The sequence below is a fragment of the Necator americanus genome, chromosome IV (genome assembly GCF_031761385.1).
Source record: "Necator americanus strain Aroian chromosome IV, whole genome shotgun sequence".
NCBI lineage: Eukaryota > Metazoa > Nematoda > Chromadorea > Rhabditida > Ancylostomatidae > Necator > Necator americanus.
The window spans coordinates 38,193,175-38,213,459 of NC_087374.1; the positions used below are offsets into that span (position 1 = coordinate 38,193,175).

A 20,285-nucleotide genomic window follows, 5' to 3' on the forward strand; every position below is an offset into this window, starting at 1 on the left:
TTCGCGCATCGTGTCGCACATTTTACGGCTTCTTACGTCATTTCAGTGGCTTTTTCACTTTTTTCTGTTTCATTTCAATTTTCCGAAGGCTTTTTGCTCTTATTGTCAACTACCAGTATTCCCTAGCTCTTCAGGATTCTCAAAGTTAATGGGGTTATAACCTTCGGTTTTTTTAATGCTATAACAAGCAATTTTTTAAGTTCTATTTTCTTTTTTATCCAATATTTTATGAATTCGACAGTTTAATAGTGTAACATCTAAAAGTATCTACGTTTGGAAATCTCTAATCTAGTAGTAGTTCCTTCCTATGTATACTCTGTAATTATTTCTTTTCCACAGGAGGATTCGGGAACGTTTAGGAAAAGCTGGAGAACAAGATTTTTGAATGTCGCCTCTAATCACAATGGTTAAAAATTATGATCTGATATCTGGGCCATTTTTCCTACTGGGTTATTTTTTTTGAAAATCCGTAATGTTAATTCTTTGTTTTGAAATAAGTGTTCGAAAAATCTTGTTACTTCATCGATTCCTTCGCTTTGTATTTTCGGGTGAAATTTTCTTTTTTTTAACTTACGGTTGTAAAAAAATTAATTATGAGGGTACGAAGTCATAGAGAAATCCCTTCATGCTTTTTTTCCGAGAAAGAAAAGTGACAATGTTAAAGAAAACTTTAAACGAGGCATTGCTCATTTCTACGTCTATTTTGAAATCACTGAGTATCAAACAATTATGACATGGAGTTTTTAAGAACCGTATATGGAACAATATGAAGGTGGATGGGGAATTTCATAATTTTGTTAGTCCTTTTTTTCGGGAAAATTCCCAAAAAGGAACGATTTTACCCTCTGTATGTCTTTGTTCAACACGCTTTAAAGGCATCACCCCACGATTCCGAGGTGGTGCGGATATTTTATTTTATTTTATTTTATTCTATTTTATTTATTCTATTATTTTTATTCTATTATATTTATTCTATTATATTTATTCTATTTTATTCTATTCTACTTCTTCTATTTTCCACAATGAGTTTGATTGGAGCGCGCCAACGTTGTGCATCGTTGCCGCATCTTCCGGGTCGTTGTTTACGGGAATTAGGAAGAAATGGACGGAATCACCCCCTCTTCTCAATCTACGATCCCGTATAAGAATACTCCACCTGAAATCCGTACCACCTCAGATTCGTGGGGGTGGTGCCTTCAAAATTCGAAAAAAAAAATCCTCCTTTTACCATCACCTAGATCTGAGCTGCTTTTCGATTTTTGAGATATTCAGGTGAAAATACGATTAATTCCGTATACGATGACTGAGTCCTTTAATAACGAGATGATCCAGGATTTTAAGGCTTGTTTACGTCACTTCGTTTCTTCATTTTTCCACACGCTCCGCCCATTGCTGCCCTGTCGCCGTGTGTGTGTGTGTGTTGTGTATGTGCCTCAAATCGATTTCTATTGTATTAACGGCACAAGGATAGAGGTAAAAAAAAAAACGAACAAACTGCACTGCAGCAGTTTTCTTCTATTAAACGTGGCTTTGAGTAAATACCAATGTGTTCGCTGCTTCTCCAGCTTCTACGCCGATTTTTTCTTGCTGAAAACTTCCGTGACACCTCGTTTTCCTTCGCCTCAATGTGATTTCTATGGTTATTGATCGGCTAGGATTGATTGTACGATTATTTTCAATCGAAATCCCAATATAATGGTTGTTTTTGTGTAATAAAATGTGGAGCGATTATCGTTTTTTGATGTTTTCAGTTATGAATTCGTTGATAAAAACATTCGTTATGATCAGAATACGAAAATCTCGTCACAGCGCAGTCAGTCAATCTCTCTTAGTTTAGGATTTGTGCCTAAATCCCTAAGCACTGTACTTCTAATTGTTTCTATTTGTTTACTTCTTCTATTCGTTTATTTATGATAAGCATTTATGCAGAAATTGATGTTTTTTGATGCACTGCGAATGACTTATTGAGCAAATACCCATTACTTTTGAAATAGTTGGTCTACTATTTATTGATTTTTATTCTTTTGTTATTTTATCTACTATTTTCATTGTTTATCCATTAATTTCTTTTCTATAAAAGGACTGGAAGAGGGAAACAAACAGAATTTATTGACTTACCACTCCCTATTCGCCTCGCACGTGACTGGAGGATTGAGAATTTTCAATAAATACATGAAATTGTGTGCGGAGAATGGTTCCAGGCAAAGACGGGGTCTTAGATTAAAATATTTGACATTTTTGAATAATTCGAAGATTTTTAAAAAATTTTCAAAAGTGCTTCTATCTTAAAAGGTTTCATATAATCGATAGTACTTACTTAGTAGTTATTTTTGACTCAGTGACCGTAACGATACTGTAGCGCAAGTCATAAAATGTTTCCTGCTATTTTTTACTGGAATGAAAAGCGAATCGTTTTATCCTAGTGCTATATTTATCCTCTCACACCAAATAGGCTCCGCCCAACTTCTATTCCATCCTATCTGAATGAAGAAATGTTCAGCGATCGAAAAACAGCGGCAAAGTCAGTTTTTTGAATTATTCCATTATTTTTTTTTCACAAACCACGCATCCATCAACAAGATTCCTTCTCGCTCTTCTTTCCAATCAATCCGCATACTTAGAATTGCAGCGGGAACCCGAGAAAGTTTGAACGATGTGGTGCTTTCGAGCAACGTTTGTATTTCTTCTAAAACGGGAATTTTTCTTTAAGATTTTTGTAGTGGATTACGGTAACTGGAGTGGAAGAAATGTCCAGAATTGTAGTTCGCTGCTTTAGGCTTCATTTATATACAATTACGTTTATTTATCTTGTCTTGTCCACTGAAATTTATGGGTGGAAATTAATTGTGGTGGTATTTTCCGTAAAATTAAATGAGCAGCAGGATTCATGGTCATAAATTTGTTTAGAACGTTCCGTTTCCTTCTTCACGAACTCACTTGTAATTATTGAACGGTACTACCGCACCTCGGCCCACCAATTCGATTCGATATGGGACCCTTCTAAGCCATTTTGTCGCGTGCTGTACCCGAGGCAGCAATCTTACGCCGCGCTACCTGTCCAACCCTATTTTATTGCACTCTAGTGCAAGAGCATTACGTCCGACGCCATGGGACCCATCTTACTGCTTCTTGGAATTTTGTGACACACACACGTGACAGATAAGCACGTTATTATACAGCATAATTAAATGTTTCGAAATATAATTAAATATAATACAAATAATATAAATATTATTTTTAATATTTTGCCACTTGAATGACCATTTCTTATATTTCTGGAAAATTTATACAATGTAATATAAAGTGAAGTAAAATGAAAAGTAATTTCACTTCGTCGATCTGATCGATTTTCTTGCTTCGATCTGCTCGATCGATTTTTTCCCGTACATATTAGGATCCGGTTCCGTATTTTCGTCGAATGAATCACCATTAAAATGCGCCCAGCAGACGGAGAGAGTCATCGCGGATATTTCTGTGATTACAGCTTGACGTGATAATTAATCACGTTCGGAGTGGAACGTAATGAAACTTCGGGGCGCTCACGTTTTTTTCCCCCGTTCACATCATCAATTCATCGATTGATTGACTGCGGCTGACATTTTTTTGCACTTCTTCACATCTGTTCGTCCACGTTCTAATTACCATTGTATCGTGAAGCACTTTTTCGTGGATCTGTAAGCGTTTATATACCCAGATCCCAGATCCTACTCCGATCCTATCGATCGATTTTTCAGGAGGATGCCTTTTTTTTTCTTTGCCGAAGTGAATTGAATCATTGATCGCTGCTTATCAGTTCCGTCACCACGGATTCTCGTGACCGCGTCATTAGATCATGTCAACCTTAAGATCACGAGATTTAGTCATCTGAACGGTTTTTTTGTTGGCTCACTTCCTAAGTTGCATCGATTTTATTGACTTTTCTGGATCTCGTGATGTTTATAATTTATGAGGATTTTTTTCTCCTAATTCTAGCATAATTATAAATGCATATCATATCATTTCTGATATTTTTCTTCTCGTGTTATTAAGGTTGGCGCAAAAGCGCAAATGTTGTTATGGTTTTGGTGCAGGATTAATGTTAGTCATTTCCGGTCTGTAATTGCGGACAAACAATTGCGGAAATTCTTCACGTTTTATAGGAAATGAATAATTTCATTCCATATTGATTATGATTCATTTAATTGATTACAACTACTGATTACATATTTTTATTCCCATTTCATCAATCTCCGGGAAAATTTGGGTAAAATTTTTTTTTGTTCACCCTGTCTTTATTCGAATTTGTTCTTATTTTTTTTTCTTCTAAGCTTTTTTTGTTCATGTACTTTCTTTGTTACTCCTTGAATTATTCTCCACCCAATTTCTCAGTACTCTATTCCCTCATGAAAATCCTTTGTTAAGTTTAGATTCGATGCGTTCTCCTGGTATCCCGGGGAAAATAAATCTTGTACCACAAAATTATGTTATAATTTTTTTCATCACGTGATTATTGCTGTAGGAATTTTGACATTATGTACATTTTAAAAACACATATGTGTTTCTTAAGATGTATCGATCACATTTTTAATTTCTCTATTTCGATTTCGATTTGCTTCCATTCCGAGGATCCTTTTTACTTTTGGATCAATCCTTTCAACTCCCTGTTCATTTACGTTTGTTTGTTTGTTTGTTTTTCGCTACAAAATCTACTAACTCATCTCCATGAAGTTTGTTTTCCACTGGCGACAGTGCTGTTCGGGTGTCGCAGTGAAATTCAATTAAGTTTGTGAGAGACTGGATGTTTTTTTTTCTGGAATTTCTTTTTGAAGTGCTTAAGTAGGAGTGCTTTTGAAGGATCTGAAGCCGCCTCGTCATTTTTTTTCTTTAGGTGATGGAATCTTAATGTGAAATGAGAGAAATGATGAAATTTTAAATAATATGAAATATCAAAATAGCTAAAAAGTAAATAAATAAACAAAGTCTGCACTGGGCAATAAAATAATTAAATAATAAGGCAATAGATCAATTGTTTCGAATATGAAATCTATGAAAAAATTCTGAAATCTACAAATATTGATTTAGATTGTTTTCGTAGCTAAGCATGATGTTTTTCGTTTTCTTTGGACTTAGAAAATAAATATTTATATGTTTCTCTGTAAAATATTAGGGTTGAGGAAGAAATATTAAATACATAGAGTCTGGAAAGTTTAGCCTCTAGTCATAGACATTGAAAGGAATAAACACAGGAACAATAGGAATATTTAAAGTGGACGAATATCATGATGATCCATAGAAGCTCGGATCTGCCCTGGTTTTCCTCGAACCTACTTGTGTGTGAATTCCTCTAAAATGGCAATGTGGTCTCTTATTTCCATGAAATATTATCGATTGTCTAGAAACTTTCCCTGGATGTCTTTTGTTTCGAAGCAAGTATTTGTATTAAGCAACTATATTCTGTACTGTATTTATAATAGTATATTACTGTAATCATAATAATCAACCGTTTATAATAATTATAGTACTGTATGTCCGAAGAAACTGGATTATGGTGGATATAAGTAATCATAATACTCCAGGAATATCCAGAGAAAAATTTCATGGAAATCCATAAAAGCTCGGATCTGTTCTCACATGAAAATGAGCTGGAAAATTTCCTGATAACGCTTTTGATGTTGGGTTGGCGACATACCGACAACAATAAAGATTGTGCTGATAAAATCAGATAACACACTGTGCAAACACTGCCGTTTGCACAAGAATTTTTTTCTTGTGAACTAGGTCTGCGTCTTTGCTTTTACCTTTATCTTCCTCAATTTGTTGGATTTTTATTGGATTTGAATAGAAAAAAACCAATCTTATTAATCAACAACAATGTATACGCCATTTGACCGAAAGCGTCATAAAAGAATTACAAATACCTGTTTCCCACACACTTCCATCTTAAAGTTTATCTTTCCGTTGTGAGAAAAAATGGACAGAGTTTTCTTTTATTTTCCTACATACAAACATTTCTGAGAAAAAAAATTGGTTGGATTTTAAAAACTCAACGAAGAAACCCTATTTTTATAGATGAATGTTATAAAATGTTTCTTACAGAAAAAAAGAATCTTTATAAGTGAAAATTGTAAAGTCTACAATTTTCACTTACGAAATTGAGGCTCCCTTCGTTGAATTTTGAAATCCAGCGACTCTTTTCCAGAAATGTTTACATACAGAAAAAAGAATAGAAAATGCTGCCGATTTTTTCTTTTGCCATGGAAAGACAAACTTTGAAGTTCTATTCTTTAAAATGTGTGGAAATCTGCTACTTGTAATTTTTTTATGATGCTTTTGGCCAAACTGCATATTTATTGATAATCTAATAATTTCTATTTGAGACAGTTGAGAATAATGAGGAAGCGGAAAGAAACCATGGAGCTACAATGAACAAGGAATGATTCCAAATCCTAAAAAAATGGAAAACTCTGGAAAAATGTTACTTAGATTCCTGTGTTTTCCAATTTATAGTAAGCACCATTTTTAAAGCGTCAATTGCATTTTATGGAAATTTTCTATGAATTGAGTGCGGTATCGTCTCAACGTTCGGCCAAACGCATATTAATGGGACGGCGAGTGTACGAGTTGTCATGTGAGTACTCTTTCAAATAGAAAATTTATTGTTTCTTCCAGAAATACAATATTAGCTAAACAAGGGAATTTTCCCATCAGTGTAAGCATATTCGTTAAAAACACAAAAAAAAGATAAATATTTCCTGTTTTTTCCTCATCATCCTCTTCCAATTTGCTACGATTCGCTTTTCTTGCTTTGCTTTTCGAAATCCCCAGAAAAATTTAGAAATTTTTGATTAAATTTAAAATTCCCTAAGAGACCCAAAAATTTGATGTTTTTTTTCTGTTTTTCCTGAAAATAATTTTTTCTCATCACTATTTTTTTTCGGAAAGGTGTGAGTCAGTCTCATTGAAATTTGATATCTGTTGGATGTTTCTTCTGCTTTTTTTTCTCCGAAATTTATCCTATCGATAGTTTTAAATTTACACACCGCTATGCTTGCCCGGTTTATTTCATCGCTAACGGCGATGTCGTCGGATGAGTCATCCGCGATTGAGCGGAACGATACGAAGCGGAAAATGGCAGTCTTTTATTCCTGAAACGCAAGTTTATTGGTCTTTTTTTTCTGCTTTTTTCCAAAAAGAATTCCGGATGTCACCTAACCGAGAGGCACCAGACCGTTAGAGAAATTCGATTTCTTGTGTTCGTTGAACATTTCGAAAACGAACTAGTTCCATTAGATTTTCTATGCAACTGTATACGCCTGCAAACTATTCCTGTTCCCTGAATTGCACATTCCACGTTGTTACCGTTTCTCACCGAGAACTCACAGTACTTTTTGTGACCACAAGTATTGCTGGACAAGCACTGGACACGTTTACCTAAGTATCCGCCTAGCCATCGTCGTATATGTTCTCCGTTAGTGTTTGTTTTGTACATAATGGAATCGATCCGTCTCGTCCCGTATATGACATGATGATCCGATCCTCGTTCGTGTGCCTTTGTTCCTTTGTACATATTTTGTTGAGCGCTTCTGCCTGCTTTCAACCATTCATTGATTTATTGATTTCTTAATAGATTTGATGAGTGACTCGATTTTCTTTCATCTGACTCATCCCAACGAACCACATCGAATCAGATCGATTCACTCGATTAGCGTCATCGTTCACTCTTCACGAAACTCTTTTTTTTCGAATCCTGTAGCTTTTTTTCTCGTTTTTTTATCCTTTTCTTTTATTTTTACCGTGCAATGGTTTTTTTTTTCAAATGCAACATGCAAAAAATAAAAGAACAAATAATAATAAATAATGATGATAATAATAAATATAAAAAATAATATGTATGAAACTAGTATCAGGCTGCGATTTTAGAATATGAATAAAAATGTTGATAATCTTAATGCAACAGTATCTCGATATCAGTAAAACCTCTTAAAAAATAGGGTTTATTAGTGTACGAGTCCTTCATTTCAATTAAGTGAGGAAAAAAGTTTTGGCTTTGGTAGTTAAAAAATTACTTTGCGGAGTTTTTTTCTTTGGTTTGGCAAAGTTGCGCATTTTTTTTTGTCCTAAAGAATTTTTTTTACTATTTACTTCATTTTTTCCCTATTTTTGAAATTTAAGCAATGAAATAAATGGCTAATGGGGTACAATTAACCTATTCTTCTGAGAAAAAACCTGTGATGTCTGATCACTGTTAGATCGTGGTAGTTAAATAATTGAATTTTTAAAAAAATATTAGCTATTAAAATCTATTATTAAAAAGCCGTTAATACTAAAAAATATTAAAACTAAAATTAAAATCAAATTATTAAAAAATTAAAATATTAAATTATTGTTAAAATCTTAAAAAAATAAAAAGGGGAATATTAACAGCAAATTAGTGCTTTTTTTGGTTTATTATTTACTCTCACATAAGGAAATGCTGAAATTTTAAGCAAAATTCGCTGAATGTACAATTGAAACCATGTATGTTCTCTATCGATTGATCTTAGTTGCTCGTATTAAAAAAAAATCAATTAGTCACAAGTCATAATCAGATACAATTAAACAGATAGGTAGTAATTAACAAGTTTACGCATAAATTTCATAATTAGGCAATCATTTTGCAAGTTAAGGGCTAAAATTTCCAAAGAAAAAAAATTCAAGCATGGAAGTTGCTAAAAGACGCATCGAATATACGAATGTTCGAATGTTATTGTATTGTTTGTGATCGATTTTTCGAATATTCGAAGTCTCTTTAGTAAAGTGGCGAATCCAACAATGGTGTAAGTACATAGGTAAACATAATTAAATACAGCATTTTTAACTAAATAGTTTTTTTTTGTATCTCAATAAATTTTTTTTGTTATCGTGTTATCGAAATTTTTCCACTGCTGTTGATAACGGCTACTCGAAAAATATGTTATTCGAGTAGTCGACTATTCGAATAAGCAAAGATTATGGGCTATATTATGGGCTGTACATATCCATGATGTACATATTAAGCAACTTAAAGTCTCACTAAATCCTGGAGGATTCGTTTTAATTCCACACTATTCCGTTTTACAGGATTGGCTGAAACTAAAGTGAAAGACATGTAATTGACATCCATCAGCTTTGAAATTGTAAATAAAAAATGTACACGTTACAGAAATTATCCCTACTCGTTGTATTCTTTTTTTTGTATCTTTTCACGATGTATTTATTGTATTTGTTCTGTGCTTGTCATTGTCACGTGTCATTGTTTTTTTTGACACGCCATTGAAGGCAATAAATAAGTAAACAGATGGAAATATGCATTTAATATGCTTCCAAATATTTCTTAGAATGAACATCTTCACTTCAACATTTCCTGTTCCTTCAGCGATCTTCTTCATTTCCGTGTGTTTCTTTTGTTCATATGCAGTTGTCTGTCAAAAAATACGATCTATTTTTCATTAAAAAATTTTAGAAAAAAAGAGAAGAAAAAGAAAAAAGAAGGAAAGAAAAGGATTCCTATGGAGGAACATTTTTCGCGATTTTCATTCTTTTTACATACTTATCAGTGCCCAAGGCATAATGGAAATTAAATAGAGTCCTTCGGAATTTAGTAGGACCTAAAATTGTGCAAAGAAAAAAAGAGTATAGAGCTTTTATCGTTTCTTGCCAGTGAATTCTGGGCACAAAAACTTCCAGTCGTTGAGAAGATCTGGATACCAGAAGTCTCCTCAAGCGTTATTCTGAATTTCTGACTTTCTCTCCTTATTCTTAGGATCTTTTTTTTCTGAATTTTTTCTTCGATATGTCTTTTCTACAAAAACTACTAGAGAACTCCAGAATTAATTTCCCAAATTTCAGAATGAGCGGCCAGGTGAAGGCCGAATATGATTTCGAAGCACAACCGGGCTCTGGCGAAATGAGCATCAGCGCCGGTGAAATACTTACTGTTATACGGCGAGTAAGTAATTTGTTGTTATCCTGATTTGGGTGCTCAAAAACGTTCATCTCTGCAGAAATAAAGCATTACATGTTTTTTTAATATAATTTTATATACTTTTTATATTATTTATTTTTAATATTATGTATTTTTTTGAATATTAAAACCTCGGCATCGGGACTGTTTTTGAATTTTAACAGTTAAATACTCCTCGACGTCGAGGTTTTAAGAAAAGAGTACTCGGAAATTGCTCCCCTTTGCTATGCGGTCCTATCCGAAAAATTCACAAAAGTTTTACTTCAGAAATTCTTAACTACGCTTTGAAACTGTTCAGCATTGGGAAAAATTTGCTTATTCCACATTCGCCTCCATTTTTGGAAGCATCTCTTGAGGTTCTTCAAAGTGTTTTAGGAGCGACAGACTCTCTAGGACATCTAGTCGTCACCAATTCTTTGAAACGTCACCACTTTCATATCTCGCAGCACCGTTTTGCACTTTGTGAGCAAGAAAAAAAGTCGCTAGAAGCTACGTTTTGGTGCCTAAGCTCTTCTGAATCCACAGAAAATTGATATCGATCGTCTCTTGGAGGAGAAAGGTTGATCTCGGTTTTGATATAAAAGTAAAAGGATTGGTAAACAAGACATCCTCAGAAGAATATTATTCCCGTACTACAAGTTATTTTCTTTTGAAATAGTGGAAATAACCCTTCGTGGTCTTGTAAACAGTTTGTAAACAGTAACAGTTGAATGAATCCGCTAAGTTTCTCAGAGTTCAGGCGAAGGTGTTCAGTGCCGATACATACGACTGAAAAAAAAACCGGATTTTTTGTGGGAAACCCGATTTATCCTTGTTTTCGACGTTACCGCTGAACCGATCCTGAACTGTGGTATAACCTTCCTTTTGCATACTCTAGCAAGATTTTTCTTATTTTAATTGGTCCTTATCCTGCAGATTTCAAGAGTTTCAAGAATTATAAGAAATAAATGCAGTTTCACAACGAGTTCCAATTAATCGGATCGAGTTTCTTTCCTTAATTTCTTCTCTGTAATTTCTGTAATTCACATGAAAATTTCAAAATTTCTCAAGAAATATTTTTAAATATTGTTAACCTGCATAACTAAGTAGTTTTTTTTTTGAAAAGGAACTCGTAGAACTATTTCCACTTCTGTTTCGTCTCAACTTTGTAACAGATCAGATTTCTGCAGCACTCAAGTGAGTGTACGAGGTTTTCCTATAGTTTAGCCTAAAAATATTGTACAGTTATTTTAGTTAAGGATTTTCTGCTATAATTATACTAAAGGAGTTCTCCGCAGTTAATTTTTCACGAGATTGCATTGCTGTGGAGAACCACATGTTGTTTTTTTTTTCATGATTTTACTTTATATCTCTTGAATATTGCTTTTTATGATGTTTAGAAGTGAAAAAATTATATTTTGCTAGAGAATTTTATGAAAATTGAAACTCTATAAAATTTCAACGACTTAGTATGAAATACCAGTTATTCCGTTTCAGAATGTCGAAGGCGGTTGGATGGAAGGAAGAAATTCCAGAGGACAAGTCGGTCTATTCCCTGAATCCTACGTTGTCCCTCATTTTGGAGCGCCACCTACAGCTCCGCCGGTATGCTCCGATGATTTTGAATTTGAGTCTTTAAAAAAAGACATGCGAACAGCATTTTTCGTGTGTAAAGTCTTCCAATGATGTTCTTCTCGTACTTTGCTTTGATTCTTGAAGAAATTCGGATGACAGTTTTCTGGATTTGAGCGACATGTTCATCGAAGATTTCAGGAATATATGAAGCGTGTTGTGGGAGTTACGTCAAACTTGACAGAGTACATAATGCAGTTTTGGCAAAAAGTTGTTACAATACTTTAAATTTTACAAAGTTCCGACGCTTTGTGGTTAAAAAATAAATAACGAATTATGTATTGCCGCAGAATTTCATAAGAAATTAAATCCGTATGAAATTTCAACGCATTAGGATACGGTACTGTACACCATGGATCCTTCGTAAGGTAGTTATGTCAATGATGTGGTTTACATCGTTAACAATGGGGTCCCTGAGTATCGTCACCTGCGAGACTGTAGAGTTCGTGACAGGACCACCATGGGTTAGCTAACATGCTCTCATCTCATCTGCCAGTCTATCCTTCCTTTCACATCACACTTGGGACCCGGGAATAGGTCAGTGATCTCCTTATCACTTCCTTTTTGTCTCACTGCTCACACTCTTGAGTCATATAGCGGAGGGCTAGTAGCCGAACATGAAATGATACAGATTTGTGGTGTTGTCCTTCGGCACACTTCCTCTTATGGTCTGTTTTTTTTTCGGGAAAAATCCACGCTGATACCTTGTTCTAGAGGTAGTTCCTGTTCGGCTATAATCGCTCTTTATTTATCCGAATTTCTTTGAAAACTAAGGTAACGCAGAGACTTTATCCTGTTTGTTTTCATCCTTAGAGATTTCCATAATCTACGCATCCTCAATTCCCAATCCTTTCAATCGTTTTTCGAAGGAATTTTGATGAAATATGAATTTGGATCGTGTTTTTTTTTTGTCGGCTGAAAAATCTCAGGAAGTGATTTCATCTGTGATGTTCTAACCGGCGAGCGTGTGTTCAATTTGCAAGGCGAATTTAGTGGACGCTCTCGAGGGAATATTCGCCTCGGCCTGAAATAATTCAGAAGAACGATTCGCACAGAATCTCGTCCAGAACAGCCCACTCAAACCACGCCCATTACGTCCGACAATCAAATTCGGCCGCTGCGAAAGAGTTCATCAATTTCGTCTACGAGCCCGTGCAGTTCTTTTCGTCTAGGAACCTTTCTTGCTAGTAGAAGATTTTATTTTTCAAAATTTTTCTGAAAAATGTACAGTTCCTGATTTCATGGCTGTTCCTGGAGAAGTCACTTTATTCGCTCATTTCATAATTCGGTATTTATCCAACGTTCTTCTGATCCTTAAGTACAGTTCAGGAAAGGAAAAAGCAGGTGCCCTGCGGGTATCGCCCGCTTATATGACTTTCGCGGATTTTCTATACCTCCCATGAGTTTTTTGGAACTTCTACCCCTACATCGAACGAATCGAACGAATATCGAAGTGCTCGAGTTCATAAATTTGCGTTTTGTGAAATTCCAGAAATTCCCGTTTTGCTGAGGATTTTCTTTCAAAAACTTCTTCAAAAATACATATTTACCAGGGCAGCGCTGGACGGATTTTCCTCAACCGAATGATTTTTTTATTACCTCTGCTCAAATTTCCTATAAACCTTCAAGGCGCCTGCTTTTAATTCTTTTTAAGCTCCACAAATCCACTTTTCAAACAGTTTGAGCCTATAAGTCCATTCGTCGACTCCGTGCCGGCCAGTTTTTGTGAATCGTCTTTACGAAAAACAAATGGTTGTACTATTTCCACAAAGTATATCTTTTGAATGGAGGGAATCATGTAGAATTATGGGACTGCATCAGGGGCTACAAAAATTTTTTAAAAATAAAGGATGGAAAAGAAGGCAACAGAGGATTTTATCGGGAAAACATAAATAACCCACAACACTACGCTCAAAAAGTATTTACATGTACTTCTCTGACGAAAATATTATATTTAAATGTTAGTTTTTAACTATTTTAATATATTTTACAATAAAAGAAGATATTTTAGTAGTGAAATTACGGGACCATTATCGGAGAAAAATCACAAATTTTCCCTTTTCGTACATGTCAAATTTCTGGAAGATAAGCCACGCCCACTACATTTGCTCATAGTTCAGTGCTTTTTACAAGTAATTGATTTAAATGAACATTTTTCTTTTTTTGAAATGAATTCAGTCAATTATTCTAGTCTCTTTATTTATTTATTTATTTATTTATTTATTTATTCACATCCAGCAGCTGTGCACCAGAAAACAAAGAAAAAAAGAAAAGAAACCCACTTATCTAATTTTATTTTAGGAACATTTAATTTTGAAAAAAAAATTTAATTAATTAATTTTAACCCCCTACTCACTCCTTTGGTACGAGTTGTCATTAAAACGTTCAAATTTAGCTTCGCGTAACAACTACTTATGGATTGTACTCGCTGTTGCTGTACTATTCAGCAGCGTACATCCCGGAAAATTCTCAAAGGATCCTCATTAAGAGCTGCAAGTTTGCACTACACTCTTCTAACCACGACTCGGCGTCGAACTTTTTTACTCCGCGAAAATGTATGGAATTTTGAATAGGCCGATTTTTAAATTTTCTTCGATATGCATTTAGGAAACTTCAAATGCAGCTGGGAGCAATTTTTTCCGAAATTTTGATGGAGAATCATTAAAAAAATAGCTGTGATAGGCGGAGGCTTTGAAATTTCTGTGTAAATTTATAAAAATTCTGTAGGGTTGATTTTTTAGAGCTAACAAAAACAATTTTACCTCATTCGTTGGAGAGTTTGAGTTCTCTCGAAAGACGTTTAAACTCAAATGTCAACAACTTCCGTATTGATTTATTTTCTAAATGATGTTGCTTTATTTTTTTCCACTTGATTACGTTACGGTAACTGTGTTCGGTGAGGAGAAATTGTGTTTTTTTCGAATTGATTGCAAGAAACTGCAGTTTCCCCTTTTCCCGAAAAATTTAACGCACTCCACATCATGGTTGATGAAGTGGCCAAAATTTGAGATTCTTCGGCCTCTTTTTTTGAATGAATTCAGTTTCCTTTTTTTTTCTTTTTGAAATAGATTTCACTGCCCAAATACTTCGTTGATTGATAGAAGCGTTTATAGTCTGAAAAGTACTCTTCAAATTCAATTTATTTTTTTTACTAAAGATTAGTTTAAAGGTTAGTAACATTTTTACGTTTTTTGTTTTAGTTTACTCCTTAATTTTCTAGTTTTTATCAAAAAATACTCCTCAAGAGATTGGTTTTTGCGAGTTATTAGCGCCTATTTTCTCTGTTCCATGGTCCTGGTTACGTTAGGATTCAGATGGGACCGCGTTACGGTAGTGATTGTAAAAAACGTATGTGAAATAAATTGAAAATTCCAAATAATGGGCACGGATACAAGTTTAAATTTAATTAATTCGCCAAATTGACATCATATCGCGGTTTCCTAAAAGTCGGGCATGGAGAACTGGGGTGAACTGGGAGGATTACTACCTACGTAGTCTTGGAACTGGGTTAATTCCGTACATTTACACTGGTTAAGAGGGTCCTGAAAGTAGAAGTCAGTCGAAACCGAAGCAAAATTCTGGATAATTTGATAAGGACAAAGCATGTGACTGCTAATCGAATCCATCTGGTCACTAAACGAACAGGAAATACTGACAAAAGACATAAGAGAAAGATTAACGCTGTTTTTTTTTAGAAGAAAAAGACCAGGAATGGGAATTTAGCATTTCCGGATGGTCACGCGCTTTTCCAAGACTCGAACACATTCAGTATTCCCAGTTTCTCGTAGCCAGGATATTCGGTTCGTGGCTTTGTGTCTCCGGGGGTGGTTACTGTATTTATAGATTTCAGCTTGTTCATTTTTCAATATTGTGGTACTTGTCCGGTGTCAATTTTTTTTCCGAGAATTCTTGCAATTTTCCCCATGTCGTCGTGCTCAAGAAAGAGAAGAAGAATGTTTCTTCTTTTTTTTCTTGAGGATTTGCACATGGCCACGGCACGCTTGATAGATTGTAAATGACCCTTCCCGGGGAATTATGGATGACTTCCGACAGCAACTTGTAGAAATAACTATACTTTTTTGCATGGTACAGATTTTTCGATGAAATTTCAAGAGCTGTCGTAATCCAGCACGAAAAAGAAGGATCTCATTTAACATTTCGCCTCGAGACTCCTCAGCCAGCTTCCTCCGCTCTTTCAAGTGCTTAGTTTTCACTTCGTCTTTCGTAGGTGCCGTCCAGAATTGTCTTTGCTTACACATGGAAGCCAACAGATCGCTAAATCAAAAAATGTATACATTAATTAGAATAAATTTGAAAATAGTCGCTCAAGTGATTTGGGATTTAGGATTTATAGAGATTTTTGTGGATTCAGTGATCTAATTTTAGGTGTTGTCCACCACTTTCTACAGATATCTTAACAATAATGATAAATAATTGAGAAAAATTCAAAATTATTTTGCTGAATTTATCTAGTAAATAATAAATATAGTGCATAATAATAAATACAAATAAAAACAACGTATAATATAATATCTGGGACGTGTAATGCAATATATAATATAATGTATAATATTACTGCATTATTAATGCTAATGTTTAAATTATTACTTCATTACATATATAGTATATAAGTAATGCAGTAATAATTTGAATACTATAAAATATATAATGTAATACATAATGAAATAAAATAATATAAATTTTTACTAAAATATAAAAAATATTAGAATATTGCCCATGAATAAAACAATGAAACAATGCCCAATAATATTAGAATAATAATACAATATAATATAATGTAATATTTCTTATATTTTAACATAATATAAGAAATATATACTAATATACTATATATAATAATATGTGCCTCCTAACAAACTCCACTTCGACATCGACAGCGGATTTTTATTCCACTGGATAACTCGTCCAAATCCATAATAGCCGGCATGAATGATTTGGTTTCCGATACAGCTGTTTTTAAATGATAAGGCGGTGGATTTATTCATTTTTATACTTAAAATTGAAGACTACTTGACTGGCGGGCGGGATTTAAATGGCTGACCAGCCATAAATAAACTTTTCCTGGGCTTTTCAGCATGGAATTCGCGTGAGTTCGTGTTTTTTTCAGAATGAGAGTCTTTTTTTTTGTGAGATGGTAACCATCCCTCCTCCCTACCAATATTTTGTGCTTTCGTTCCCCTAAAATATGCTCTTGCAGAGGATCTTCCCTCAATTCCTTGCCTCCTTAATTTTTTCTTTGATCTCTTCACCTTATATAGATCACTTTTATCACATATAATATGTATCAATTTATAATCTTGTACGTTTTCTGTACAATTTTACTGAAATATACAAGTACATGTGAACTTGTGCTTCTTTTGGTTACAGTAACTCTTTTAAGCCAAATGGGAACTATTTTTCCTTTTCGCAGTGTCCTTCCCAAAATCTCCTAAGGATCCGTTTTTCTTTCGGGTCACCAATGCTTGTTCCGTCATAAGTTTTCCGCGGTGCACTAAATCGATGCTATAACTCATAGAATCGTCATTTTGAATCCTTCTTCCTAGAAATCCTCTGTTTTTATTTGGTGCTCCGACAGAGCTTTTGAATATACAAATAAGTTGCTTTAACGTGAATGAAGGGAATTGGTTTTTTTTCTAAATTTTCCGATACGTGCGCAGATTTATAGTCAGCGCTGACTGTGTTGAGCCGAGCGACTGCAGTCCGTTTACAGTAATGTGCGCTGTATCTCTGCCTAACGCAACGTCTTGCTTTTCTACCATATACATTATTATAGAATATGCGACATCTGTTATATTTTACTAATATAAATGTTTCATTTTATGATCATATATGAGCGTCTATAGTTCCTGGCGCTTATGTTCAACCTTGTGACCGCGACGCGTGTTCGATTGGAACAGATTATAGGCTGGAGAAACTGCATTCATTGTTCTAGACGTCCTGGGAAAAATAATTAGTCACTAATTGGATTGAATAAGTCGACTATCGGATGTTATTGCTTGACGCGATTACCCGGATCGTCACTAAGGTGTGCCGTTCTTGTGCATAATTCTGCCGAACCTTCATGATCTGCGAAACCTTACGTCTCGCCTGAACTGCCTATCCACGCCGGGTGTTCTCAGGTCCTCTTTTACCACCTCAGTCCAGAACTTCCGTTTTCGACCAGGTGGCTTCTTCCAGCCCGAATCCGACAAACTCCTCAGAACTTATTGAACAAGGCGATCTGCCGGTCTCCTTAATATATGACCAAAGAAGCGAAGACGACTTACTTTAGGCACTTTCGATGGCGGTGCAAGATGTTGATGTTTCCCACGTGTCATCCGCCGGTATACCACATCAATTTCTGCGTAAAGATCTTCATTGTGGCATATCCTAGGCCAAAAGTAGCCAAGTAGCCGTCTAAGCAGCTTTCGTTCCGTGCAGTCAAGCCTCTCCATAACCATTGATGGTGCTGCCCATGTCTCCGATCCGTACATCATGATGGGGCGAATTGCGGATAGGTAGACTCGCAGCTTGACTTCATTGGTGATGGAGATCGACCATAGACATTTCGTTAAGGAGTTAAATGCAGAAGTGGCCTTAGCGCATCTTTGCTGAACATCTCTCTCGTAGCTGCCGTTGTTCTTCAGCGTACAGCCCAAGTAACAGAACTCATCGACGAGTTCTATCGGCTGTCCGTCCACCCTGATTCCCTTTCGAGGTCCTCGGAGAGACACATATTAGCCTGCATTTATCAGTTACTAATAATTATAAATTATTATTATTATAATCACAATATCGTTACGTTTGTGTACCATTTGTAATGTTGTGTTTAGTAGGACCTAAATGCCAACGTGTTAGCCCTTTTCTTCGTGATATCTTTATAAAAAAGAAAATGTTAACCGAGAATAAGTAAAAGAGAAAGAGCTGCACAACAAAATTCTGAGAAAACCGAGTAAAGGTGCTAGAAAAATGGAAAGTATAATGGTTTGATAGCTATGTCTGGGTACGTACTACATTACTATTTCTTTATAACAGTTTCCACTTGTACGGTATTAGTAACTATTTAACTAGTTAACTTTAACTTACTTCTTTGTTCATTAATTGTTTATTTGCAAATGAGTAACTAAATAATTATCCCCCACCCATTATTTTTTTTTCAAACTGCCGCTAAATATAGATTTCTTATATTTAATGTTATATTTTATTTTATATTTTATTATTACTATTATTTATTATTATTCTATTTTTTATTTTTCATTTAATATTATTATATATTTTTCTAATAAATAAGTATGTATACATACAAATTATAGAACTTCCACGTAGAATATTCTATAATTTTTATGTAAGATATATTTATATAAGTTTAGAGAGCTTAAAATCAAAGAAAATTGTTCATTGAAATTTTTACTAGGAGTTTATTCGTGTGACCGCGATAAATTACGTCAATTACATCCGAAAGAATGTGGCTTCTTAGTCCTTTCGCCAGCCAGTAGATCCTTGACTTTCCTAAGCTCTACGGAATCCGGTATCTTTTCAGGAAATGAGAAAAATGTTGCTGAGTTGAATTTCCTAAGGCTACTGTTAAGGAAATGTTACTTCCAGATCTTAATTATCGTTATTTTCAGAACACTTCTTATTCGTTTCGTAGAGATGTCATTCGCTTTTTTCCGCAAAAAAAAAATTCATTCCTGAGATATCCTCTCATTTAATGGATATTCTGGTGGAAATTTCCCCCGCGCCCCCGCCCAAGCCACTAAATCCACTATGTACTCCCAGGAGATCCCCTAACAAATAGACAATTTGTGCGTCGAGTGGATTTTCTCGTCATGTTGTCCAAATAGCAATTTACATCGTTTCCGTAGTAGATCGCCTCATTTCGTCTCATCCTCATGTTGTTCTTTACGGATGATGCGGCTAAGGGCTGTCTCCGTTATTTTTTTTTTGGGTTCTACGGTAGAAATCGTAGCGTAGACGGTTTTTTTTTCCAAATTCACATTATGGAACCTCATCCTGCAGCGAATTCTCTTTTTTAGAAAAAAAAAACCACCACTTCTAGTTTCTAATTGACAAATGTCCCACAAATATGATCATTGATTTGCTTTATTGATTATTGATTGCAGCATTGGTTATCTTCTAAGAGTTTGAAGAATCTGTGAAGATCAGCCACTACTAAGTCCGTGATTTTCTTTTCTCATTCCTACCGTACTGCTACCGTACCGTAGGGTATCTCAGTTACAAGAAAAGTGTTACTGTATAATTTGGTACCATGAAAGAAAAATTTTGTAGGTTGCAAAAAATTGCAGAAGATATAAATGTGTGTATCTGCCTGTCGGTCTACGTCCTTTTCTATTTAAAAGGAAATTTTTCTATTAATATGTAAATGAAATTAAGACGAAATAGGATTTTCCAGATGAACAATGTGGGAAGCTTCAAATCCTCTAGATTTTTTTGTTTTATTTTAAAGCAGCTGCCCAAAAAAATAAAAATTTATGTTTTTCGCATATTTTGGAAGATCACGTTACCTTCGTTCATTAGCATGTGCAACGTTAAACGAAAAATGAAGTGCCGCTTTTTTTTTGGTAGATATTTGATACAATAGCGAATATATTTCAGTTTCTATTCTCTCAAGGTCCTGAGTGGAATGGGAATTTTGAATAGCTTAGGAAAAAAAAACCGACAAAAATTCCTTGAAGCAATTTTTTTTGTTCCC

The 20,285-nt window shown here is 34.7% G+C and overlaps 1 protein-coding gene across 2 annotated transcripts in view; it reads left to right on the forward strand.

Moving 5' to 3' along the window:
• Positions 1-6,268: 6,268 nt before the first annotated feature.
• Positions 6,269-20,285, forward strand: part of RB195_003968 (uncharacterized protein) — a gene marked incomplete at both ends in the record, with an annotated part of 46,826 nt that continues 32,809 nt past the window's right edge. Inside the window, 4 exons of one of the 2 annotated variants that reach the window (XM_064201862.1) lie at positions 6,269-6,289; positions 6,543-6,607; positions 9,847-9,946; positions 11,438-11,545. In XM_064201862.1, the coding sequence (XP_064057742.1) occupies positions 6,269-6,289; positions 6,543-6,607; positions 9,847-9,946; positions 11,438-11,545 (294 nt within the window). Of the gene's footprint in view, positions 6,290-6,542; positions 6,608-9,846; positions 9,947-11,437; positions 11,546-20,285 lie in introns of those variants that run through there. The other variant, XM_064201861.1, reaches the window with a different exon arrangement.